This window comes from Podarcis vaucheri, assembly GCF_965113315.1.
Source record: "Podarcis vaucheri genome assembly, chromosome: 14".
Lineage (NCBI taxonomy): Eukaryota > Metazoa > Chordata > Lepidosauria > Squamata > Lacertidae > Podarcis > Podarcis vaucheri.
Window position 1 is genome coordinate 11,523,106 of NC_138752.1, and position 25,901 is coordinate 11,549,006.

General features: G+C 43.4%; 1 protein-coding gene across 5 annotated transcripts in view; it reads left to right on the top strand.

The window, feature by feature from the left end:
• MYO5A (myosin VA) overlaps positions 1-25,901 on the top strand; it is a 120,254-nt gene that overhangs the window by 70,254 nt on the left and 24,099 nt on the right. For all 5 annotated transcript variants that reach the window (XM_082198225.1, XM_082198224.1, XM_082198226.1 and 2 more), the window contains exons 19-28: positions 1,311-1,522; positions 4,414-4,570; positions 9,569-9,808; positions 11,478-11,726; positions 13,764-13,857; positions 14,902-15,050; positions 15,808-15,921; positions 21,180-21,323; positions 22,735-22,788; positions 23,068-23,295. In XM_082198225.1, coding sequence (XP_082054351.1) covers positions 1,311-1,522; positions 4,414-4,570; positions 9,569-9,808; positions 11,478-11,726; positions 13,764-13,857; positions 14,902-15,050; positions 15,808-15,921; positions 21,180-21,323; positions 22,735-22,788; positions 23,068-23,295 — 1,641 coding nt within the window. The remainder of the gene's footprint in view (positions 1-1,310; positions 1,523-4,413; positions 4,571-9,568; positions 9,809-11,477; positions 11,727-13,763; positions 13,858-14,901; positions 15,051-15,807; positions 15,922-21,179; positions 21,324-22,734; positions 22,789-23,067; positions 23,296-25,901) is intronic.

Consider the following 25,901-nt stretch of genomic DNA (forward strand, 5'->3'; position numbering starts at 1 on the left):
TTCTTGAGTAGCCCTCTGGTGGCGGTTCAGGGAAGGAGCAGTTACCAGGAGTGAGATTATGGACAGCTCTCCTGGCCGCCTTTGCTCTCACCTTCCCATAGGGCAAGGGAGCTGTCAGATGATCGCCCTGGGATGGCAATTGAGAACATTGTTCTTTTGGTGAATACCTTCAAGCACTGTAAATAACACGATCCAGGATTTTCCTGGCATATTAAAGTAACCTTTGTGGCTCAGAATAAAGCCACAGTCCATGTACTATTCCCCCTTCAAATCTCACAATGTTTTAATTACTTTGCTTTTACATGGCTGGCTACAAGCTAAAAACAACAGGATTTTATATGCTTTTGCTCCTTTCATTTAACCTGATTTTCAGCATGTCCTTTCACGGTGTATAGAAGGGGAGGCTGCCCCCCAAAAAGGATTTTTCTGGCTCCCAAGGCTCCCCCATTGTCATAATAATAATAATAATAATAATAATAATAATAATAATGGTGTTTTTTAAGCATTCCCATGGGTCTCCTGCCTGGATCTCATGATTCCAAAAGGTTTTTGCGGCCCCCCAAACCCTCTTCCCATTTGCCTTTTTTAAAAAAGAAAAGAAAAGAAAGAAAACAATTTACTGAATTTCATAATTAACAATTAAAACAATGTAAATCAGTGTAGGCTAGCTGATGGGAAAGTCTTTTGGGAGGCAGCCTTGAGGATTGTAGTTCTTGCCACACTCACTTCAAACTTTAGCCACTCCCACTTTGACATGTACGGTAAAAAGGTAAAGGACCCATGGACGGTTAAGTCCAGTCGAAGGCGGCTATGGGGTTGCGGCACTCATCATCGGCACTCAGGCCGAGGGAGCTGGCGTTTGTCCACAGACAACTTTCCAGGTCATGTGACCAGCATGACTATACCGCTTCTGGTGTAACGGAACACTGTGACTGAAACCAGAGCGCATGGAAACACCATTTACCTTCCCACCACAGTGATACCTATTTATCTACTTGCATTGGTGTGGTTTTGATTTGCTAGGTTGGCAGGAGCTGGGACAGAGCAACAGGAGCTCACCCCATAGTGTGGATTCGAACCACTGACCTGATTGGCAAGCCCAAGAGGCTCAGTGGTTTAGACCACAGCGCCACCCGCTTCCGTGACTTCCAGGGGTCAACGTGTCCCTTTGTCTCAAAAGATTAGCCACCCCTGATTTAGAGGATGCCTGTTGCCTCTTTACCAATTCTGCTGTCATTGAGTCTTGCTGTTATTATTAATCCTTTGTCACTTTCGGTCTGGCGCTGATTGTACATTTCTTCTGAAAACAGGATAAGGATAAGTACCAGTTTGGGAAGACAAAAATATTTTTCCGGGCTGGTCAAGTAGCTTACTTGGAAAAAATAAGGGCCGATAAACTGAGAGCTGCATGCATCCGCATCCAAAAGACCATCAGAGGATGGTTGTTGCGAAAGAAATACCTGCGCATGAGGAAGGCAGCCATCACCATTCAGAGATATGTCCGAGGGTACCAGGCAAGATGGTAAGCTGACCCCTGAGAAAAGCCTGGGTTGCTTTAAACATAAAACTCAACTGAACCTTCCGTTTTTCCTGTACAGTGGAACCTTGGTTCTCAAACTTAATCTGCTCGAGAAGTCCGTTCCAAAACTAAAGCGTTCCAAAACTAAGGTGTGCTTTCCCGTAGAAAGTAATGCAAAATGGATTAATCCATTCCACACTTTTAACAACCCCTAAAACAGCGATTTAACATGAATTTTACTATCAAACGAGAACATTGATCCATAAAATAAAAGCAATAAACAATGTACTGCAGTCACATCATCAATCAACCAGTAACTGAACTGGGTTCCAAACAGTCGCAAAAACAAAATGAAAAGAGCCACAAAAACAAAACCGCAAAATAAATAGCAACAGCAGACAGACCTCAGCATAACACTCAAAACAGAAGCATGGCACTCAAAACAGAGCACGTTTGGCTTCCAAAAAAAGTTCGCAAACCGGAACACTTCTGGTTTTGCAGTGTTTGCGTTCCAAGTTTTTTGAGTACCAAGGCGTTGAGAACCAGGGTACCACTGTACTGATCATTATGTTATAAGACCCAACTTGATAAACTTCCTGTTTTGCTTTCTGCCTGTGATTGCAAGGGGGGTATATCATGTATCCAACTGTACTATAATAGTGTATAGTGAGATACATTTGGCTTGGTGGGTCACAGGTTAACTGAGCATGATGATGTAGATTGTAAAGAACAGATTGTGGAGGATGCGTATCCGTGACCACCAGCATGTCAAGTGGGGCCTGAAAGAAAATGTTAAGTGCTACTGTTGAGGATTCCAGTTATTCCATTTCCCACCCAAAGGGTGCTCATCAATGGTTCCTCTTCATCCTGGAGAAGAGTGACTAGTGGGGTGCCACAGGGTTCTGTCTTGGGCCCGGTCTTATTCAACATCTTTATCAACGACTTGGATGATGGACTCAAGGGCATCCTGATCAAATTTGCAGATGACACCAAACTGGGAGGGGTGGCTAATACCCCAGAGGACAGGATCACACTTCAAAACGACCTTGACAGATTAGAGAACTGGGCCAAAACAAACAAGATGAATTTTAACAGGGAGAAATGTAAAGTATTGCACTTGGGCAAAAAAAATTGAGAGGCACAAATACAAGATAGGTGACACCTGGCTTGAGAGCAGTACATGTGAAAAGGATCTAGGAGTCTTGGTTGACCACAAACTTGACATGAGCCAACAGTGTGACGCGGCAGCTAAAAAAGCCAATGCAGTTCTGGGCTGCATCAATAGGAGTACAGCATCTAGATCTTGGGAAGTAATAGTGCCACTTTATTCTGCTCTGGTCAGACCTCACCTGGAGTACTGTGTCCAGTTCTGGGCACCACAGTTCAAGAAGGACACTGACAAACTGGAACGTGTCCAGAGGAGGGCAACCAAAATGGTCAAAGGCCTGGAAACGATGCCTTATGAGGAACGGCTAAGGGAGCTGGGCATGTTTAGCCTGGAGAAGAGGAGATTAAGGGGTGATATGATAGCCATGTTCAAATATATAAAAGGATGTCACATAGAGGAGGGAGAAAGGTTGTTTTCTGCTGCTCCAGAGAAGCGGACACGGAGCAATGGATCCAAACTACAAGAAAGAAGATTCCACCTAAACATTAGGAAGAACTTCCTGACAGTAAGAGCTGTTCGACAGTGAAATTTGCTGCCAAGGAGTGTGGTGGAGTCTCCTACTTTGGAGGTCTTTAAGCAGAGGCTTGACAACCATATGTCAGGAGTGCTCTGATGGTGTTTCCTGCTTGGCAGGGGGTTGGACTCGATGGCCCTTGTGGTCTCTTCCAACTCTATGATTCTATTCTATGATTCCTTTGTCAGTCAACATTTCACGCTCGCTGAGTATGCTCAGTCTTTATTGGGCTGGCTCCAGCTCCTGCCCCCAACAGATTACAAGGCTTGGGGTTCCCTCAAGCCTTCTGATGGTGCTGTTTTGGCTAAGGACATCTACACTTGAAGAACCAACCTCATGTATGATGATAGCTATATGCATTGTGCAGGTCTCACTTGCCTATCTGCAGTCTTCAGTATAGAGGCCGTATGCCACTGAATACCAGTTGCTGAGGAGCATCAAGGGAGGGGCTGCTGCCTTGAAGCTCTGCTTTTGGGTTTCCCAAAGGCATTTGTCTGGCTAGACTAAATAAGACTATTGGTCTGATCCAGCAAGAATCCTCTTGTTGGAACATAGCTCCTGCTGTTGTTTTAGTAAATGTTGGTGCTGAAGTTTTAAGATTCCACAACTGCCTTTGTTGGTCAACAGCATCTGCCTTTGTAGAGCAGTTGAACTGAAGGCAGGTTAGAAATATCTAAAATTATGCCGATGTTGACTTTCCCCTGCAAAGTTATTCCCAGTAATTCAGAGTGGCTGAATGCCTGATGTGAATGCGATGCGAACAATCCAGTTATTTAAAGAAAAATTATTTAAACCTTTTGCTAAGGAACATGTATGCTCATCTTAAATCTTTTAAATGCACCATTGTTTTTGCAAGTTTGGGCATACGAGTGTTGGGGTAATGTAACATGGGAAATGCATATCACTGCAAATTTTCAAAAAGAAAGTTAATATGTGACTGGTGCTCTCTGAGCCTTGCTTTTACAGGTTAGATGTGCCAATGACAATAATTCGGTGCATTGGCTGCAGTCCTAAACTCAGTAATTAGTGAATAAGGTTCCTTGAACTTGGTGGTTTAGCACTGTAATGTAAGCCTGGGGAGAAGTATCTGATTCTATTGGGTTATCCAAAATTTTGCCGTCATTGGGACCTTTGTAATAAAGTGTTAATGTTAAGAGACTACTTTGGAGTTTGTAAATACTGTCTTCTATCCCCTCATTTTTTTTTGGTCAGCCTTGCCACTTTCCTTAGACGAACCAAAGCTGCCATCATTATTCAGAAATTCCAGCGCATGTATGTTGTCCGCAAGCGATACCGTCGCACGCTAGCTGGCACTATGGTTCTCCAGTCATATTTGCGAGGTTATATTGCTAGGAAGAAGTATCAGCAGGTAAGAAAGTCTGTTACTTGACTCCTCCTCCTCCTCCTCCTCCTCCTTCTTCTTCTTCTTCTTCTTCCTGGAATACAGTATGTGGCCGTGTTTCTTCTAGGATGCTGTAGAACATGAAATTTCACAATGTTATTTTTAGAGGTTCGTTTCTCATAACATGCACCAATTTCACTGCCAAGGTGTGATTTCTAAAAATACAGGAAGCCACTCGTCCTGATAATGTGCTTCAACTGTGAAATGCTTAGGTGGAAAACTGTGGCTTTGGTATTGTACAGGCAACGACTGTTTTGCATGTGTTCAGTATGTGTGTGACCGTGCGTGTGTGCATCGCTGCAACATAGAAGTGGCCAGAAAAGGGAGCAGGGGCGGAGTGGGCTTATGTGCATTCCACTAATGTGCATGGGGGTCAGGAACATAACCCCCACACAAAACAGTTGTTGACTGCATGTCAACCCTGTATGTCTGTATCCACATGCTAAAATTATGGGAAAGGTTTGGGGCAAAGATACCTGTTTGTACAGGTAGTTGTGATAAATGGCTGGAGTTCCCTTATCTGCTAGAACTTCTTGATTCCTTGGCATGGAAAGACCTATTTTTGGTTCACAAGCTGGACCCTTGAAATGCGTGGAAAAACCAGAGCATACAATAATTCCATTTGTAGCTCTGCTCTCACATGACACTTGAAAGTAGGAATAATATTATATACCAGTAACTGGAGCCATACCTTTAAACTTGTCAAATGTAAAGTAATTTGCTTTAAGTTAAAGTTTTGATTTACAGTATGCCGGTTCTTCATACTTTAGCTATCATTAAACAAATATGGGATCTTGATTTCAATAACTGGACACTTTTCAAAACTTCCTTGAACATGCTTTCTTTATATAAAAGAAGTTTCAAGGTGACTTCCGGTAAAATAATTGCAATTCATATGGGAAAAATTACACAAGAAAATTAAAAACACAGAAGCTAATAAAGCACTAAAGGGATCTTATGCTACTTTTCAAAACAGCAGTAATTATTTTGAGAAGCATTGTATTTTAATAAGTTTAAAAAATACATTCCTTCTAGCGCAAAAATTAAACCACATCACCAGCTCAGCTGCTTTCTGGCTATGGAATTAAGGATGCTTCATCCATTATGTGTCATAAGTTTTAATGTGGTGGTTCATTACTGGTTTTGTTTTGGACCATCTGTTTTTGTTAGCTTATTGCATTTCCTTTGTGGTTATTGTAGTTACCACAGAGCTAGTCAGAACTAACTGTTGGAGGTAATCAATGAAAATTGCACAGTAATTGTACTGCAACAGAAACATCAGTGCATGACGATAGCTATTACAGTTCAGTGTGGTATGATCTGAAGTTGCAGTTAGTCCCAAGAGACATCAATAGTGTTCAAATGGGTCATCAAAGTGATAAGGAAGAGATGAGTCTTAGGCTCTGCCTGTACCAGAGGTCTTTGTAACATTTCTCATCAGTGGTGTTTTTGCATTTACTCTCCAAATGCACAAGTAGCAGCATAGAAATTATTGTGAGTAAATGCCTATTACAGGGAACTTAGTAGCTATTTACCGTATTTTTTGCACCATAACACTCACTTTTTTCCTCCTAAAAAGTAAGGGGAAATGTCTGTGCGTGTTATGGAGGGAATGCCTACGGGTGGCATGCCTACGGATTTTCCTCCTCTAAAAACTACGTGCGTGTTATGGTCAGGTGCGTGTTATAGAGCAAAAAATACGGTACCTGGTTACTTTCCAGCAACAAAACTGGGACGTGAATTCCATCTGATCATTATAAGAACTATTGCTTAAACTTCAAGAATTGGTGCATAACGTTGCTTTTTCCCTTTCCCCTCCATGTCCACATTTCCATTTGTGTCGTGTATTTTGTAAGCCTGTGGGCAGGTTGTTTTCGTTGGTTGTATGTAAGCCACTCTGGGAGCCTTTTTGGAGTACAAATGTTCTAAATAAAGTGAATCCCTAATCAGCTGCACTAAAGGTGATGAAAGATGACTTGAGATATATTCTAGGGGGGCAAAATAGTGCAGACTTTCTAAGAATGTGGCTGAAGACTGGCAGGCAGGCAGTCTTCAGATGATGAGGAGAAGTGCCTTTTGTAAGGCCTGGTTCTGCTGTGTGACTAAAAGAATATTTTCAGTTAGGAGGTGAGTGTTGTAATTGGAATGAGCCTTGTAGCAATTATAGTTTCTTCATCCTCTGAAGAATCTATTACATTCCTAATTATCCTAAATGATACCTTTAAACATCATTTGAGAAATACTAGCCAAACAAGCAATGAGTGTTTGGTGTCCCAACTTGATGGTTGTGGTGGGTTTCCATTGTTTTATTGTTTATATCTGCCTCGTCCTTTAAGGAGTTCAAGGCAAGGTCCGTTGGGGTTTTTTCATAGTCAATTGAGAGGTCTGGGCTAAGGGCATTTGATGAGTTTTTAGGCTGAGCAGGTCTTTGAATTCAGATCTTTCTGGGCAGGAGAGGGGAGAAAATCCTGTTGAATTGCAGGAGCCCTTACGCTGGTTTCTGCTAGCATGCTGTGTTAGCAGAATCCGGCCCTTTGTCTCCTCCTCCTTGATGGGCCAGCTTTTGACACCATTTGACTTCTTTATCTACCCACCTGTCAATCTTGGCCGGCAGGGGTGGGGATACTACACAAAGCATGCTTGAACTCTTCCTGCTTTAGGTGCATCTCTATGTGCGCCACACCTGATCCCACATGTGACGTTGCATTTGGGGCTGGTAGGTGTGGTTTCATGAACGCAGTATTGCGAGCTAGTGGGAGACCGGGCAGGGCAGGTTTGGCACATAGGCCATAGGTTTGCCACCCCTGCTCTAATCAGAGCCCAATATCCTGTTCTCTATGCCTCATTTTGGGGACACGGGTGGCGCTGTGGGTTAAACCACAGAGCCTAAGACTTGCTGATCAGAAGGTTGGCAGTTCAAATCCCCACGACGGGGTGAGCTCCCGTTGCTCCGTCCCAGATCCTGCCAACCTAGCAGTTCGAAAGCACGTCAAAGTGCAAGTAGATAAATAGGTACCACTCTGGTGGGAAGGTAAATGGTGTTTCTGTGTGCTGCTCTGGTTCACCAGAAGCGGCTTAGTCATGCTGGCCGCATGACCTGAAAGCTGTACGCCGGCTCCCTCAGCCAATAAAGCGAGATGAGCGCCATAACCCCAGAGTCGGTCACGACTGGACCTAATGGTCAGGGGTCCCTTTACCTTTACTATGCCTCATTTACATTTGATTTTCACTTCATTCATATTATTTAAAAATCTGTTGCACCCTGATTGATTGATTGATTGATTGATTGATTTCTGAGCCAAAGCCTTCCTCTTCTTTCTTAATCTTTTGAAATGGACACCACCAAGGATTACAAGGACACCCCAAGTATGAGAATTGTTACGGAGAAGCAATTTCAGTTGTTTTCTGTGCTTCAAATGGCTGCAGCCTTCTGGAACAGTGTCCTCTGCAACTGTAACTCTGTATATGTGGTTCTGTTAATATATCAGACCTGATCCAGATGTGTTGGCACATGGTGTCCTGTGACAAGTCAGTTGTGTTCCTGTAGTTAAAGATAGTTCCATTAACAAAACTACTTTGTCTGGGGAAGCAATTGCAACAGGTGTCAGTAGCCATTATAAAACTGGTATGTTTAGTGGTCACATGACTGTAATAAGGTGTCTGAAGGAGTTGAATCATTTGCTTCACATATTTTTGGGAGGTTCCTGGAAGAGATGCTGTTGTGATGTCTGTGAGTTTCACAGGAAGCTCCATTGGTTCCAGGTTTACATGTACTATATTGTAAACCACTTGGTGTCCTTAGTAAAGTTTATAATATTTTGACCATCTTTGGATGTACCTGGTTCACTTGTACTACCAGATGTGGATCTGCTATATCTCCTGAATCAAGGTATTTCTAGGACAATTTAAAAGCAGTGGATGTAGCTGAAATGTCACTGATAGTGTGTCATGTGTCATAGTATTTGTTAGTTACATGAAATGATATTAAAATGACTCGAGGGTTTAACCATTTTCTGTATTTTTAATCAATATACTGTTTTTAAGAACATCTGTCTTTCTACATCTTTGTAAATTTCATATCATTATGGATAATTATTTCACTGTTTTTTTGGCATCCTTCCTCAACTTGATACCTTCCAGATGTGTTGGATTTCAACTTCTGTTGTGTGAATTGTAGTCCAAAACATCCGGAGAGCTCCAAGTTGGGGAAGACTGTTTTATCGAAGAAATACAGAAATCCAAATTGACAAATTCGCCAGTTGAACCTATCAGTGTTTTGGTATAAACCAGTTTAGTCTGAGTTCTTTATGACATGTATAGGTTTCCCCCTCTATGACACATGGTGTAATTTACTAGTGTGGGTTCGAAACAACGTAAGGAGTTAATCAAGAATTTGCAAATTGTTCATTGTGCATCAACAAAAGAACATTAGATTGTGGTTCAAGAACTCTTAAACTGAAATAATCGCCAAAAGCGATTAATGTATTATGATGGTTATAAGCCTTGGGGCACTGCTGTGGGAAGTGCCTGGCATTGCCCAAAAGAAGAGTATTGAAATGCTCCACCTCCAAATGAAATTTGTGTGAGAGTGCACTGGGAGAAGGGAATATTGTGAAACAGTTTCACACGATTTACTTAACCCTAGTCTATGGAGCAGTTAATATTATCCAGAGTTTGAAAAATCCAGATCCTTTTGATGACCCATAGTGTGGCATACATTGTGTGTGTGTGTGTGTGTGTGTGTGTGTGTGTAGGCACATATTTGTAACATCACATAAGGAATCTGCACTGTAGACTGCTGGAACATAGTCAGCTTTCCATGTACCAACAGGCAGTAGTATATTACTTACTTTATTTCTTGGCTTTAATTATCTTTAAGTTTACTAGCCACAGTTCATGGTATCAGTTAATTATCCCTGATGACAGTACAAGGCCCCTCATTGTGTGTGTGTTTTTAATATGCAGATGCTTCGTGGGCACAAGGCCACCATTATACAGAAACATGTGCGTGGTTGGCTGGCTCGCAAGCGGTACCACAGATCTTTGGAGGCAATTGTCTATCTCCAGTGCTGCTTCCGGCGCATGATGGCTAAGAGAGAGCTGAAGAAGCTGAAGATAGAGGCACGCTCTGTGGAACACTACAAGAAACTCAACGTTGGCATGGAGAACAAGATCATGCAGCTGCAACGTAGAATTGATGAGCAGGTAAAGTGACATGTCTGTGGGTTGGATGGCTAGAAGCTTACGTCATCTGCGTTTTGAAATAAGGGCTATTTGGAGTACTATATAAGCTGCTTTTGGATGCTCTTGTAGAAAGGTAGAGTATCCCCATAAACTGACAACTGAGTTGAACTCCTTCATTCTAGCAGAGGAATGGGGAACTTGGAGCCCCCCAAATGTCGTTGGACTCCACCTCCCATCAATACTGGCCATTGGCCATGCTGGCTGGGGCTGATGGGAGTTGCAGTCCAACATCACCTGAAGGGCCACAGGTTGTTCATCCCAGCTTTAGCAAGTAAGAGAGCAAGCAGATGCAGATTTCGCAAGGGATATCTAACTAGCTTGCGCTATAAAAACAACATGTAAGGTGCAAAAACATACCCACTATAAAATTCGCACTACCTGAAACATCATGCAGATTGAAATGTGGTCGTCCTTCAAAATGCGCATTATTTTGCAATGCAGTTCTCCAACCAGTTAATATGTACAAAAAAAACATATTCTAGGAAAAGTTTGCACAAAATTGCATTACATTAGGGGAAATTGCTTGCAAAAATGAATATATCTGGCACAATTGCATATAATAATTTGTACATTAGAACCTTGTTGTAAAATGCTGATGAAATTGCACAAGGGCTTTTGAAAAAATAATAATTTGTAAACTGATGTGAAAATGAGAATTTAAGTTTGAAAAATGAAAAACTGAGGGAAACAGACAATAACTGATTTGTCTGTCCTACTTAAAACAGGAAGGGTTAAACCACAGAGCCTAGGATTTGCCGATCAAAAGGTCGGTGGTTCGAATCCCCGCGACGGGGTGAGCTCCCAGTGTGGTGTAGGGGTTAAGAGCGGTAGTCTCGTAATCTGGGGAACCGGGTTCGCATCCCCGCTCCTTCACATGCAGCTGCTGGGTGACCTTGGGCCAGTCACACTTCTCTGAAGTCTTTTGGCCCCACTCACCTCACAGAGTGTTTGTTGTGGGGGAGGAAGGGAAAGGAGAATGTTAGCTGCTTTGAGACTCCTTAAAGGGAGTGAAAGGCGGGGTATCAAATCCAAAACTCTTCTTCTCCCGTTGCTTGGTCCCAGCTCCTGCCAACCTAGCAGTTCGAAAGCACGTCAAAGTGCCAGTAGATACCGTATTTTTTGCACCATAACACTCACTTTTTTCCTCCTGAAAAGTAAGGGGAAATGTCTGTGCGTGTTATGGAGGGAATGCCTACGGGTGGCATGCCTACGGATTTTCCTCCTCTAAAAACTACGTGCGTGTTACGGTCAGGTGCGTGTTATAGAGCGAAAAATACGGTAAATAGGGACCGCTCCAGCAGGAAGGTAAACAGCATTTCCGTGTGCTGCTCTGGTTCGCCAGAAGCGGCTTAGTCATGCTGGCCACATGACCTGGAAGCTGTCTGTGGACAAACGCCGGCTCCCTCAGCCTATAGAGCGAGATGAGTGTGCAACCCCAGAGTCGGTCATGACTGGACCTAATGGTCAGGGGTCCCTTTACCTTTTACTTACAACAGACATTTTCATTGTGTGAAGTTGTGCACATTCTGTGGATAGCTGAGAAATGATACACATCTTTTCCTAGCATGAAAGCTTAATATTAAATTGAAATGCATTGCAAACACTGATTATCATTTTTTGCTTTATGCAGACCAAAGACTCCAAATCCCTAATTGAGAAACTAAGTACTTTGGAAGCAGCATACACGTCTGAGACAGAGAAGCTAAAGAATGATGTAGAACGACTTAAAATGAGCGAAGAAGAGGCCAAGAATGCCACCAACCGTGTCCTTAGCCTTCAAGAGGAGATTAGCAAGCTCAGAAAGGAACTGCACCAAACACAGACTGAGAAGAAGACGATTGAGGAACAAGCAGAAATATACAAACAAGAAACAGACCAGGTGAGAACGTCTTTCTTTGCAGCACAGAACTTTAGGAACATCCTGAAGGCGCATTTGTGCATAATCATAAGTCCAAACATATGTGAGATACCTAGGGTTGCATCCTTTATTGATGCTGCACGTAAAGTTGGACTTGGACTCCCTGAGATGTAAATGGAGTCAGACTGGAAGTGGCTAGATGCCTAGTGTCCCCATGTCCTCCTCATTGCCTCGTAAGGTGCAGGAGCAACCAGAGAGAGAGAGAGAGAGAGAGAGAGAGAGAGAGAGAGAGGAGGTGCAGAGGACACAGAAGTCAGGGACAGAGGACAGGAGCAGAGACTCAGACATAGAGAGAGCAGAAGTGAAGGGAGAGTCAGAGCCAGAATGGATGAAAGCCCAGGATGGAAGCTGAAGGCAGAATCTGAGAAGTCTCCTTCTGGACACATCATGGTGGAGAGCCAGAGACAGATCAGAAAGCTGCTGCAATGTAAGCTGGAGACTGGGTGGCCCTATTGCATTGGAGAAGGTGAGGGAAAACACAGCCTAAAACCCAAAAGGGAAAGCAGATGAGAAACAGAACTCTTAATCTGCGGTGATGAGCTGGGTGTTTTGTTTCTGGAAAAAAGAGCAAGATGGAACCAAACTCCATCTCTATGCTGCAAGGGGGCTTTGAGTGTTTAGATAACTGCCAGTTATGTTTAAGATTCATCTTATAGAAATCATTGGTGATAGACACCCTCTTAGAAAAGGTAAGAAATGTGTGTTTTGTGGGCCAGATGTGCCCTTTACTGAGGAGATCACCTTAGTTGCACCTAGATTGGATTATTGCAATATGCTGTAACTGGGGATACAGAGGAAGTGTCTGTGGAACCTTCAGTTGGCATGGACTGTTAATGGGCCCTTGGCATGGGACTGTTTTGCACATGTTCTGCATTGCCTGTGCTGCTTGTCAGTTTGTTTCTGGACACAATTCAAATGGTTGGTGATTACTTGAATGGCTTAGGTCCAGCATACCTAAAGGACAGACATGTCTTATACTGGCCTGCCTCCCTGCTGCCTAAAATCTGATGGAGAGGCCCTTTTCTGTGTCTCACTTCAGCTGGAAGCATGGTTGGCAGAGGCTAGTGAGAGGGCCTTCTCTGTGGTGGTGCCCTGGTTGTGGATTTCCCCCTCCCCCCTTCCAAGATTCAGGAAGTCTCCTCTTTGGCTGTTTTCTACCAACTAGACCTTTCCATTTCCCTTGCCAGCCAGATAAATGTATTACGCCTGACCCTGTTGTAATTTAACTGATGCTGTAACTTCATTGTGAGATTGTAATTTTAATTGACTTAAGCCTCCTCGATTGACATGGAGGCATAAAAAAGCTGGCTAGCATTTTCCCCACTTATAAATAAGATATTAATTTATCCTTTCAGTGTAAATGCTCCTTTACAGAGCACACGAAGAGAGGTCCAGGCTGAAAAAGCATTTCAGCCTATACTTAGGAAGAGAAGGGAAGTAGAGACTCTGGTAAGCAGAGAGAGAATATGCTCAGTTCAGTTTTGCATGGTTATTGATTTTTCTCGGGAGTGGAGGTTGTTTGATTAGGGCGAATGGCACCCAGCTCCACCAACTTCAGTCTGCCTTCAGTCAGGCCCCACCTGCCAGCCGCCTTCTTTACTCCCAATCCACTGCTTATCAGCTTCCTCCTTAGTCTCAGTGTTGCCTTTGTAGAACTTGGTGAGGATAGGAACCAGTGATTTTGCCTGTCATTGGCTCAGGCTCCACCTATGTTTGGCCTCATCCTTCCACCCCATCAGTTCCAATGGGCACAGCCAACACTGTTTCTATGTTATGCAGAGCTTGATTTCCATTCAGATTTGATGAAAATGCTGTATATAGACAAGGCTGTGATAGCAGTAGATATATCATCCATGCAGATTGACTGGTTACCTTTGTCTAGAATTGCCCGGGGAAAATTGTTTAATTTGTTACTCAAACAGTGTACTTGTTAAGATAGATTTTTTTTCTGTTTCAGCTGTGAGCCTTTCCCAATACTATTTTTTTTCTTTTTTTTAGTTGGTACTGGAATTAAAAGAGCAAAACACACTGCTTAAAACAGAAAAGGATGAGCTAAACCGTCGGATCCAGGACCAGGCCAAAGAGATAACAGGTAACCTTGGTTCAGAAGTTTGGTTTGGTTGATGGTTTTTGCATGCACACACCCTTCTTCTCTCCCTTTCTCTCCTCTGCTTTTTTATCAATTAAGCAAAACTCTGTAACATGATGGGCCTCCACTTTGAATCACTGACCCCAAGGAACTCCATATCATCACTCCCGGGAGAAAGCAAAGAGTGAAATGGGCTGTGTAAGCATCAAATTATCACCATGCAGAAAGGCTGTCTCTCTCTTTTCCCCATCCATTATTTGAGAGTAGGATATTGCACTGGTTCAGGGCTAGAGGCAATATCACATGGAGGATAAAATGTGCATAAGTGAGTCCTGAACCAGCATTACTGCCTCATTTGCATAGCATCAAATTGTGGGATTAGATTTTCTTTTTTTAAGAGAGCAGTTAAATGGTCTCTGAGCCTCAGATACTGAACTGTAGTGACGCTAAAGAAGTTGCTTAAATCTTACTGAGGAATTGACCATTCCACAGCTGGATGCACTAGCTGCTAATGTGGTTCAAGGGCAGGAGCTTTGTAGCCATACTGTTTCAAATCTGGGAGCTGGCTACAATTCCTTACTTAGGCTGCAATCCTACACCCACTTACCTGGGAGAAAATCCCAGTGTTCAGTAGGATTTCTGAATACTGGTTTGATCCAGTATCATCTAACCTCCTTGCAAACAAATTGGAATGAATTCTCTTTAAATGTCTAACATTGTTTAATTTCCCTGCAAACAAATCAGGATGAATTCTCAATAACAGGTCTTCTGGAAGCAACCATAGTCTCTAAAACGCATTGTTTCTTGCTGTACAAATGTAATACAGTCGTACCTTGGTTCTCGAACAGAATGTGTTCCGGGTGCAGGAGCGTCCTGCAGCCAATTGGAAGCTGTGGTGGATGTTCGGCTTCTGAAAATCGTTTGAAAACCAGAACACTCACTTCCGGGTTTCGATCGTTCGGGAGCCGATTTGTTCGGGAGTCAAGGCGTTTGAGATCCAAGGTACGACTGTATATGTAAATTTGGATTTCATACTTTGTTTTACAGAGGACATGGAGAAAAGGTTCACTGAGGAGACAAAGCAGCTAGACCTGGATTTGAACAATGAAAGGCAGAGATATCAGAATCTGCTTCAGGAGTTCAGCCGGTTAGAGGAGCGATATGATGACCTCAAGGATGAGATGAAGGTTATGGTGGTGAGTGGCTTAAAGGACCTGGAAAAGATTTCATTTGAAAAAGTTTCTAGGTTGAACAAGATCTTCCCTAGCAGACATGGGTCTGGAAACACAGATTGCGTCTGCACAGCTGAAAAGTAGGGGGACGGACGGACGCAATTTGGAGTAGAAAGGTAGGAGATGCAGAGGCATTGCTCAATCCTTTACCAGCCCTAAACGACCTTTAAAGCCCTAAACGGCCTCGGTCCTGTATGCCTGAAGGAGCGTCTCCACCCCCATCATCCAGCCCGGACACTGAGGTCCAGAGCTGAGGGCCTTCTAGCGATTCCCTCCCTGTGAGAAATGAGGTTACAGGGAACCAGGCAGAGGGCCTTCTCAGTAGTGGTGCCTGCCTGTGGAACGCCCTCCCAGCAGATGTCAAGCCAATAAGCAACTATTTTACTATTAAAAGACAACTGTTCCCTGTTTAGGGAAACTGTTTTTAATATTCAGTTAGAAGCCGCCCAGAGTGGCTGGGGAAACCCAGCCAGATGAGCGGGGTATGAATAATAAATTATTATTATTATTATTATTATTATTATTATTATTATTATTATTATTATACCACCCTGCTACTTTCTTGGTCCCTCTCTTTCATTTGTCTTCGCATGACTGAGGCAAATCAGTCCCTGACTTCTACAAAGCACTCATGCATGAGATCTCTAGGATTTGGAAGTGCAAAAGACAAACACTAGAGCTATCATATTTTCCTGCCCACTTTTCTCTCCCCGCCCCCCAGAGCATCTCCAAGCCTGGACACAAGAGAACAGATTCCACGCATAGTAGCAATGAATCAGAATACACCTATAGCTCTGAGATGACTGAGGCAGAAGAATTTCCAATGAGAACAGAGGTAAGATCAAAGAATACAAAAGAATCAGAGTCTGTTTATACCTTTGAGACCACCATGGATTCCCCCCCCCCTTCAAATTGTAAATCGCTACTGCAATATCAGTTTTTTACTCTGCTGTTCTTATAGGAAGGGTATGCTATTTCTGCGGACTCGAGTGAATTTCTTTGAAATTGCATATCTTGTTCCATGATAAACTGTGTGCACATGTACTATGTTTGACACACAACTGATAGCCAGGGTTTAACAATTACATCCTTGCAATCTAATTGTAACATGCATTTATATAGCAGGGATAGTCCTGTAGATGCTGTGGAACTACAACTCCCATCAGCCATAGCAAGTATGACCAGTGGTCAGGGGTGATGGAAGTTGTAGTCCAACAGCACCGGAAGGGTGCCATATTGGCAATCCCTAATATACAGTGGTGCCCCGCAAGACGAAATTAATTCGTTCCGCAAGTTTTGTCGTCTAGCGAATTTTTCGTCTTGCGAATCACGAAATCCCATAGGAATGCATTGAAAATCAATCAATGCGTTCCTATGGTCAAAAAAAGTCCAAACAAAGCCAAATTTGGTACAACAACAGTTTATTAACTGCTCTTTAAAGTCACACATACTGTAAAGAGCAGTTCAAAATTTGAAGGGAAAATAAATTAACTTTATAAACAAAACATGTCTTTGTTTTTAGACAAAGGAAACAAAGTCGCGAGACGTTTTCGTCTTGCGAAGCAAGCCCATAGGTGAAATTCATCTTGCGAGGCAAATCGAAAACGGAAAAACCTTTCGTCTAGCGAGTTTTTTGTCTTGCGAGGCATTCGTCTTGCGAGGTACCACTGTACAGTTACCCATATCTGCTTGGCATGAGTAGCCTTTTGCTAGTCAGAATTAGAAGATGGAGTAGGAAGCAAAACTTGCAGCTGCAGGTAGTCAGCAGCTTTCAACCACATGCAAGTCCAACAATGTCATACTTAATAACTTCAAATAGTTTCAGAACTCCAGGCTTCCTAGGAACATTTTATGAAAATTGCTTCTGTAAGGAAATGCTACTTCAGGATTATTTTATACTGGTGTTTTATTTATTTATTTTAACTTGTGTTTTATGGACTTAGGATTTCTGAAAATTCTGGTGGGTCTGGACTCCACCTGGTACCCCAAATTTACCACTCTGCGAATTCAAGAAATAAATAAGCCAACAAAGCAGGCAGCAGAGCATTGCAACTTGAACCAATTAGTGGTTTAAAGCTTTGCAAAACATTGAACTAGCATGTTGTTTGGGCATTATGTTCAGATATGTGTCTTGACATCACAATATGGGTGAGCCCTTGAAATTTACTGGGATCAAATATTGTAACTTGTAAGGTAGTTTTCCAGTTTAGATGAATTGTCATCTTGGTGATAGGGAGGGACGCGCCGCTCCTGTCTGCCATCCCGGGCCACTCTTGCGAAGCCAAGCTGTTCTCACTCCTGGCCGACCAGAACGGCTCGACAACAGAGAAGGTTGCCAAATTTGTCGAGAGAGCAATGAGACTGAGAGCTGCTACCTGAGTGACATTAGCGTCGTCACCCAGATTCCTCTCCTAGGATTTTACTATTATTATCGTTATGTTTTGCTACTATTATTTTGTCGTCCCCTAAAATGTATTTTATATAATTGACTTTTTAGTTTTATTCTTTGTGTGTCGTATTGATGTTTTATTGCTATGGCCGATGGCTGACGCAAATAAAGATTCTTATCTTATGATAGGGAGGGAGGGAGAGAACTATTTTTGAAGGGCACATTTTTAATGGCAGCTTGCTCTGCATTTTAAGTACTAGAAGGTTTGGGATATTTCCAGAATGATTACTCAGCTATGTTACTGCCTTAGGAAATGAGTATCAGTTATGAATAATTCAAATGTTGCTGCAGCTGCTTGATAATGGTTATATAGCACTAAATGAAAAATATTGGATGCTTATGGATGCATTATATGTTTTATGGTGGTGGAATTCATAAGCTGTTTTGTCTTATTTATTATTTGCTGCATATGGGTTTTAAAACGAGAAAAGGGAACCAAATACTTGCTTCGTAGAAGCGCAAACTTGCTGCGTTGGTTCTTGAAGGAGATGCTCCTCCAGCCATTTCTTGGGATAAGATTTCGCTTTCTGCTTGGCATAAGCCCCTATTGTCCCCTCTCTTCCTGAAGAAGCGCTACCTGGCTAGATAACCACCTGACAAGACACACAGGAAGATTTTCTTTCCTTTCCCTCTAATCATGGCTCTTGAGAACACAATCACTTGAAAGTGGGCAAAGTTTTTAAGGCAATTACCGTATTTTTCGCACCATAGGACGCACCAGACAATAGGACGCACTTTGTTTTAGAGGGGGGAGAACAAGAAAAAAAAATCTCCCCCTCTCTGCCCAGCGCCCCTTCAGTGAAGCGGCAGGAGGCGCTGCACAGAGAGGGGGAGAACTTTCCCCCTCTTGTTTTCCCGCTCTAAAACAAGGTGCCGTTTAAGGTGCGTTCAGGCGGCTACCTTGGAAGCCTGGAGAGCGAGAGGGGTCAGTGTGCACTGACCCCTCTCACTCTCCAGGCTTCAGGTTCCTTTCGACCTGCTCTTTGGGGCTGGCGGGGGGAAGCCCACCACCAGCCCCAAAGAGCAGGTCAGGGAGCAGCGGAAAGGCGCAGCAGAGAGGCTCCTGCCATAGCCGCGCGTCACTTCTCCAGCCGGGAGAGGGTCACGGGGCTATGGCATCTTCGCTCCATAGGGCGCACACACATTTCCCCTTCATTTTTGAAGGGGGAAAAGTGCGTCCTATAGAGCAAAAAATACGGTAATTGGTCCAGAACGCGTCTTGCCTACTTTGTCAGCTTAGGTACTAGGTATGGTCCAGACAACATGCACTCTCACAACTCAGCAGAACTCCCTTCCATCCAATAGGCAGCTTTGTGATTGGTGTTATTGGTTCAACCTGGGGAAAACTGATACAAAGGCGCTGTGAAGAACCTGTTGTGTCTTTGAAATGCAAGCTGCCTTCCCTACTTCCATGCTGTTCTTCTGTTTGGGTTAGCGGTGGTGACTCTGAGAGCACCCACTAGGAAAGAGGGCAGCTGAGTTTTTCACTCCTCTCTTATGAGTGTGCTGTGCACAGCTTCAGAGTAACAACAAATAACTTCTCAGCCATCCCCATTTCTCAGCCTGTTGCACTATATAGCTAGGGCTCTAGTCAGTACATAGAAAGATGCCTGGTACTGTTGACTTCCTCAACCCGGTGCTCTCCTGATATTTGGGACTACAACTCATGTAATCCTTGGCCATTAGCCATGCAAACTGTGGCTGATGAGAGTTGTAGTGCAAATCAATTGGAGGACTGCAGGCTGAGGAAAAGTGACTGTGGCAGTGATGCTCTAGCCTCCCAGGAACAGGCTTTTCCAAATACCTGCTACTTGATCTCTTTGCACAAAAATGTCAGGAATTGAACCTGGCACTTTTGCCATGGACAGCATGTGCTCTACCATTGACAGCTGTGTGGAAGTATTTTGCTAGATAATAAGCTATAGCTGGAGGGATGCGGGTGGCGCTGTGGGTTAAACCACAGAGCCTAGGGCTTGCCGATCAGAAGGTCGGCGGTTCGAATCCCCACGACGGGGTGAGCTCCCGTTGCTTGGTCCCTGCTCCTGCCAACCTAGCAGTTCGAAAGCACATCAAAGTGCAAGTAGATAAATAGGTACCACTCCGGCGGGAAGGTAAACGGCGTTTTCGTGTGCTGCTCTGGTTTGCCAGAAGCGGCTTAGTCATGCTGGCCACATGACCCAGAAGCTGTATGCTGGCTCCCTTGGCCAACAAAGCAGGATGAGCACCGCAACCCCAGAGTCGTCCGCGACTGGACCTAATGGTCAGGGGTCGCTTAAGCTATAGCTGATGCCTAAAGACCAAGAGGGATGCTGATTTGTTCTGTTTTTCTTGTTTATTTTCTTTTCCCCTGAACTTTGTAGCTTCCCAAGGTAGGGTTGAACCCTTCTGTGCTCCCCAACCATTGTTCTTTGGATGCTAGCTGGAAAAAGGCTAGCTGAGGAACAGGGCAGTAGGAGGAGGAATAGGGCATATTTATACCCCACTTTTTAAATTTGCACAGGGGTGGCTAAAGGGAGGGAGTTGCACAGTTCCTGTAGGGAAAGTGAACCTTAAGCTTTTCTCCATTTTCTTCAAACTTGAGAAGACATACTGTATCATACTGAAAAAAATACATTGAGGACTGTTTAAATTTGTGTGGAGACCAGTCCTCTGTGCCATAGTTTCCCCTTCAACATAAAGTATATTTCATATCCTAAGTGGTCTGCCATGTGTTGAGTAGTGTGCGATGGGCTGTTGTGTCTTCTAATTAACTGATATCACTAGGGTATGAAAGCAATTGGTTATATGACCACTCCTTTGTGTTTTTGATAGGCCACACACAAATGCAGAGATGAGCACATGCTGTCTTTGAATATCCAACCAAGTCATGCATTTCTGGGTATACGGAAATAATTCCAATTGCTTTCACATTTCACCGTGTTAGGTTATCTAATAGTAGATCCAAGTTTTTAAGCAATGGTGTTTATCTCACTGCTCTTTGGTTACAGAAACTTACTGTGCTTATTATTTTCTTTGAAACTAACTGCAAACCTACTCTTTTTTCCCTCCTCCCCTCCCCTTTCAAACAAATAAGAAGGAAAGGTATGATTGGTCATAGACCTTAAACCTTCTAGTTAGTTACTAGTTTTCTGCCTTTAAGGCTTTAGGATAGATGCTTTTTTATATTAGATTTATTTATCAAAATGACTTTTTAAAGTTGTGATTTCAAAAATAACATTGGGAAAATTCTGGATGCCAGTAAATAGCTCTCCTAATCAAGTAACCTTTATATACCTCTAGTCATTGCTTCCCTCCCATCCCTGCTTCTAAGAGACAGTCTGCATGTTAACATGCTCAATTGGAATCAGCTTGGAAAAGCATCCCCATGGCATTGCCTTCATGTGGTGTGGTTCTTCCATTTTGCATGGACCATTTCCCTACCAATTCCTTGTCCATGGCAACAGCTGATGCTGTTGGAGAAACTCTTCATGCCAGGTGAAAGAACCATGCCCCACACTTTATGCTTTTGTTACGAAGGAACCATCAGCTTTCCAGCTTTCTCCTCAGGATGATAGCTAATGTGCAGACTGTTCCCCCCCACAAAAAAATCTCCCTTTTTGTAAGTTGGAAACATTCTGACTTGCCCACGATTTCCCTTGAATCAGGAGCCAAGCGAGAAGAAAGCACCTCTGGACATGTCTCTATTCCTTAAATTACAAAAACGGGTTACAGAGCTGGAGCAGGAAAAGCAATCCTTGCAGGATGAGCTGGACAAGAAAGAGGAACAAGCTCTCCGAACCAAGGTCAAGGTAAAGACCAAAATGGTTTGGCTTTGTTTATAATATTTGTTGTTGTTGTTGTTTAGTCGTTTAGTCGTGTCCGACTCTTTGTGACCCCATGGACCAGAGCACGCCAGGCACTCCTGTCTTCCACTGCCTCCTGCAGTTTGGTCAAACTCATGCTGGTAGCTTTGAGAACACTGTCCAACCATCTCGCCCTCTGTCGTCCCCTTCTTCTTGTGCCCTCAATCTTTCCCAACATCAGGGTCTTTTCCAGGGAGTCTTCTCTTCTCATGAGGTGGCCAAAGCTATCCCTAAATACTGGTGAAATTTGGGGTCTTATTCCAGCAATGGTGTCCTGGTAAAAAGGCTGAAGAGCTATGCTTGTCAGAATGCAAGAGGGACATACCTGAGGCAAGATGCAGGCTGTAACGCCTGAGTGCTTCTCTGGCTTTCCCATGTGGTGTCTTTGAGAGCCAGTGTGGTGTAGTGGTTAGGAGCGGTACACTCGTAGTCTGGTGAACCGGGTTCGCGTCTCCACTCCTCCACATGCAGTTGCTGGGTGACCTTGGACCAGTCACACTTCTCTGAAGTCTCTCAGTCCCACTCACCTCACAGAGAGTTTGTTGTGGGGAAGGAAGGGAAAAGGAGATTGTTAGTCACTTTGAGACTCCTTAGAGTAGTGATAAAGTGGGATATCAAATCCAAACTCTTCTTCTTCTTCTTCTTCTTTATTGTGTCAAAAGGCAGCAGTTGTGTGCTCCTTAATTCTGCATTGTGTTGATTGATTAATTGGTGTTGGAGGCTCAGAGGGTATCCTTGTTTTTAAGGACATTTTGCTTCCATGAGTAACTCCTGTGAACCTTAAAAATTGATTTGTTCCTGAATCTTCCTCTTACTTTAATTTTACATTACATTAATCAGCTAAACTGTCCATTTGGGGGGCATTTTTAAGCATGGGAGGTTACTTTAGGCCATTCCCTGTACTCTTAGCATCTGTCTTCTGGTTGAGGTTGGTTTCTGGACTTGCCTGACTACATGAAGTGGCAGCCTCAGTGTAGTGTTTGGGGATATGCAAATTGGACTGTGGCTTGTCTTTACAGTGCCATTGTAGAGCGCTATTGAACTTAGCAGGACTTGGTTCTGACCATATAATGCATAGGATTGCACTGTTAGAGAGGGTTTTTTCAAAGCTGGAGGACTTCCACTACAGACCAGATCCTGATTCCTATTATGTGTGGTTTTAATTTCCTCAGTGTGAATATTTATGAACAATAAAAGCAATATAAGTATCAGATACACCAATAACATTGTATCACACGCACTCCCCAAAAAGTTTGTAAAATTAATCATTCTGTTCTTCCTGCTAATTTTCTGTTTTGCAGTTGTAGCTAGTTCTGGCTAAAGGATAAAACTTTATTTCTGTCTTTTGTTTCCCCAGGAGGAAGAAAGGCCTCAGATGAGAGGTGCGGAGTTAGAGTACGAATCACTTAAGGTAATTCTGGATTTTTTTTAAGTGACCCAATCCTATACATTACCCTAAAACAGCCATAATTAAAAGAGCATATTACAATAGTATTTACAGAGGATTTTGTGTGTTCACAAAGTTTCACAAACGCCATATAGTACAGTAATCATTACCAGAACACCGTAAGAGAGGCTAGCTCATGATCAGTGAAGACTTTCCCCCCAAACCCCACTCCAAACCTTTCTAATTTGCATTGCTGGTGAATGAGAGAGCAACTGTGTTCGTGTTCCTCCCCCTTTGCTTCAGCGCCAAGAGCTTGAATCCGAGAATAAGAAACTCAAGAATGAGTTGAACGAGTTGAGGAAGGCCCTGATGGAAAAGAGCGCTCCTAACGTCACAGCCCCCGGTTCCCCAGCATATAGGGTCCTCTTGGATCAGATGACCTCTGTCAGCGAGGAGCTGGAAGTACGTAAGGAGGAAGTCCTCATTCTGAGGTCTCAACTCATGAGTCAGAAGGAGGCAATTCAGCCTAAGGTAAGTAGTGGAAAGAAAAATTGGACAACATGAATTTTGATGAGAGAGCAGTTTGCTTAAGCAATGCAGCTTTTTCTCTCCCCAGCAGAATCCATTATTGACTTGAGTGTGCATCTGGATGCTGCCATGGAGAGGGGGAAAATCTGACCCCACCATCTCCTGCAACACCACTGGCTGCATGTGAGGTGCACCAGCTTTGAAAGTAAATCACACCACAATCTCCTGCACTGTTGGAATACTCTCAGTGCTGTTGAAATAACATGATGCAAATAACATGGAATAACAGGGGTGGGGAAGCTGTAGCGCCCACCAGATGTTGTTCTACTGCAACTCCCTACTGCAACTTAGCCAGCATGACCAATGGTCAGGGATGATGTGGGGTGCAATGCAGCAACACATGGAAGGCCTTGGCTCCCTTTCCCTGGTTTTGTAACGATAGATGCAGTTAAAATATGGTTGTCACCAATAATGGCAGCATAACTAGCCAGCAGTATAGGCAAGAAACTTGATTTGTTTGGAAAGTTGAACATATCCTAGAGAAGTGTCTGGGAGCCTCCATGAATACCATCTAGCAGATACCACTTGCACAGCAGGAATTGGATATACAGCACATAGTTGAAGAGAAGATGTGTACCTCCCATGTATGATGTACAGTGGAACCTCGGGTTGCGAATGTGATCCGTGCGGGAGGCACGTTCACAACCCGCAGCATCGCGTCTGCACACACGTGGGTTGCGATTCGGCGCTTCTGCACATGCGCAAAGTGCCATTTAGCAGTTCTGCACATGTGCGAGCGCTGAAACCCGGAAGTAACCCATTCCAGTACTTTTGGGTTCGGCGCAGTGCGCAACCCAAAAACACGTAACCTGCAGCGTCTGTAACCCAAGGTACCACTGTAATGTGTTGTGATGGTGCTGTGCGTGAATGATTGTATGTCTGTAGGTTTGATTTGCATAATCTCTTTTTTTGAGGAGGAAGAGTTGTTTAAATCAGGTTCATGCAGGTGTGGATGTATGTGTAGTTACCCTCTCACACACTACTGATTTTCTCTTTCTCTCTCTCTCTCTCTCTCTCTGTGTGTGTGTGTGTGTGTGTGAGAGAGAGAGAGAGAGAGAGAGAGAGACATCCTCCCCAGGAGGAGGGAGATCCAATTTGCAAATCTATTCATTGTAATTTGGACCTGCCAGTGGAACTCTCTATGAACAGAGCAGTCTGTTTCAAAGTGATACTGGAACCAACTGGCAAGTCTTCTGGTGGTATATGCACGAGTTCATACAGGAGACTTGAAAATAAAAAGGGAAACTGGTGATCTTTAATGAGAACAAATCTGAGTAACTAGGTTTGTTTGTTCCTTTCCCTGCTTGCAAATGGTTTACCAGGATGACAAGGTAACCTGATTTTCTTCTTGTTTGTTTGTTAAAAACATTTATGTACCATGCTTCATTTAAAAAATAATGATTCAGGGCAGGGTACCAGAAAATATCAGAACAAAGGTACCGCTGGTACCTTTCCCGGGAAAATCAGAGGCTCACTATGTCAGGTTCCTATTGGAAGACCAGACAAATGCTAGAATATTAGCAGTGGCGAAGCTTTTATTGGTGGTTGCAAGAACCAATGATCCCTATCTTTAAGTCTGAACAAAATGCTTGTTTAACCTGGAGGTAGGCTGTCTGAATTGTGCATTGGTTTGTAACGATTTGTTGGGTCTCCGGACCGTAATAAAGATTGATTGATTGACATTAAAATCCAAAATTACAATACATTAAAAAAGCAACAACCATCCAAGAAATGGTCAGTTTATTTTAAATGCTAGAATATTCACTGAACATCATGTAACTGGTTGATGTGCTTTAGCAATCGCAGAGTTTACATATGTGTAAATGACACATATTGTTTTAAAATGTAGTATTCATATTATAAAAGTGAATTTTTGGACTTCTTATATGACAAAGAATCTCTGAGAAATGGATCTCCATAAGAAGGTGCAGGCTTCTTCATGGGTCTCACAATCAGCCTTATTTCTTGCATTTTGGCTGGGCAACAGCAGTGTTGCTTTTATTCAGTCTTTTTTTTTTTTATCTGTACACCTCCTTCCAGGAGCTCAAGGTAGCCTGTCTGCCCTATACCCATTTTATCCCTGCAACAAACGTATGAGGTAGGTTAGGCCGGGAGAAAGAGAATGAGTGTCCCGAGATGATTTGGTGAGCTTCATAATTGCATGAGAATTTGAAGTTGGCACCCACCATCCATTCTGAAGGAAATCAGCCCTGAGTGCTCACTGGAAGGACAGATTGTGAAGCTGAGGCTCCAATACTTTGGCCACCTCATGAGAAGAGAAGACTCCCTGGAAAAGACCCTGATGTAGGGAAAGATGGAGAGCACAAGGAGAAGGGCACGACAGAGGACGAGATGGTTGGACAGTGTTCTCGAAGCCACCAGCATGAGATTGACCAAACTGCGGGAAGCAGTGGAAGACAGGAGTGCCTGGGGTGCTCTGGTCCCTGGGGTCACGAAGAGTCGGACATGACTAAACGACTAAACAACAACAACACCCACCAGTACTACTCCAATACACACTATATAAAGAGCCCAAGGAATTTCTATGG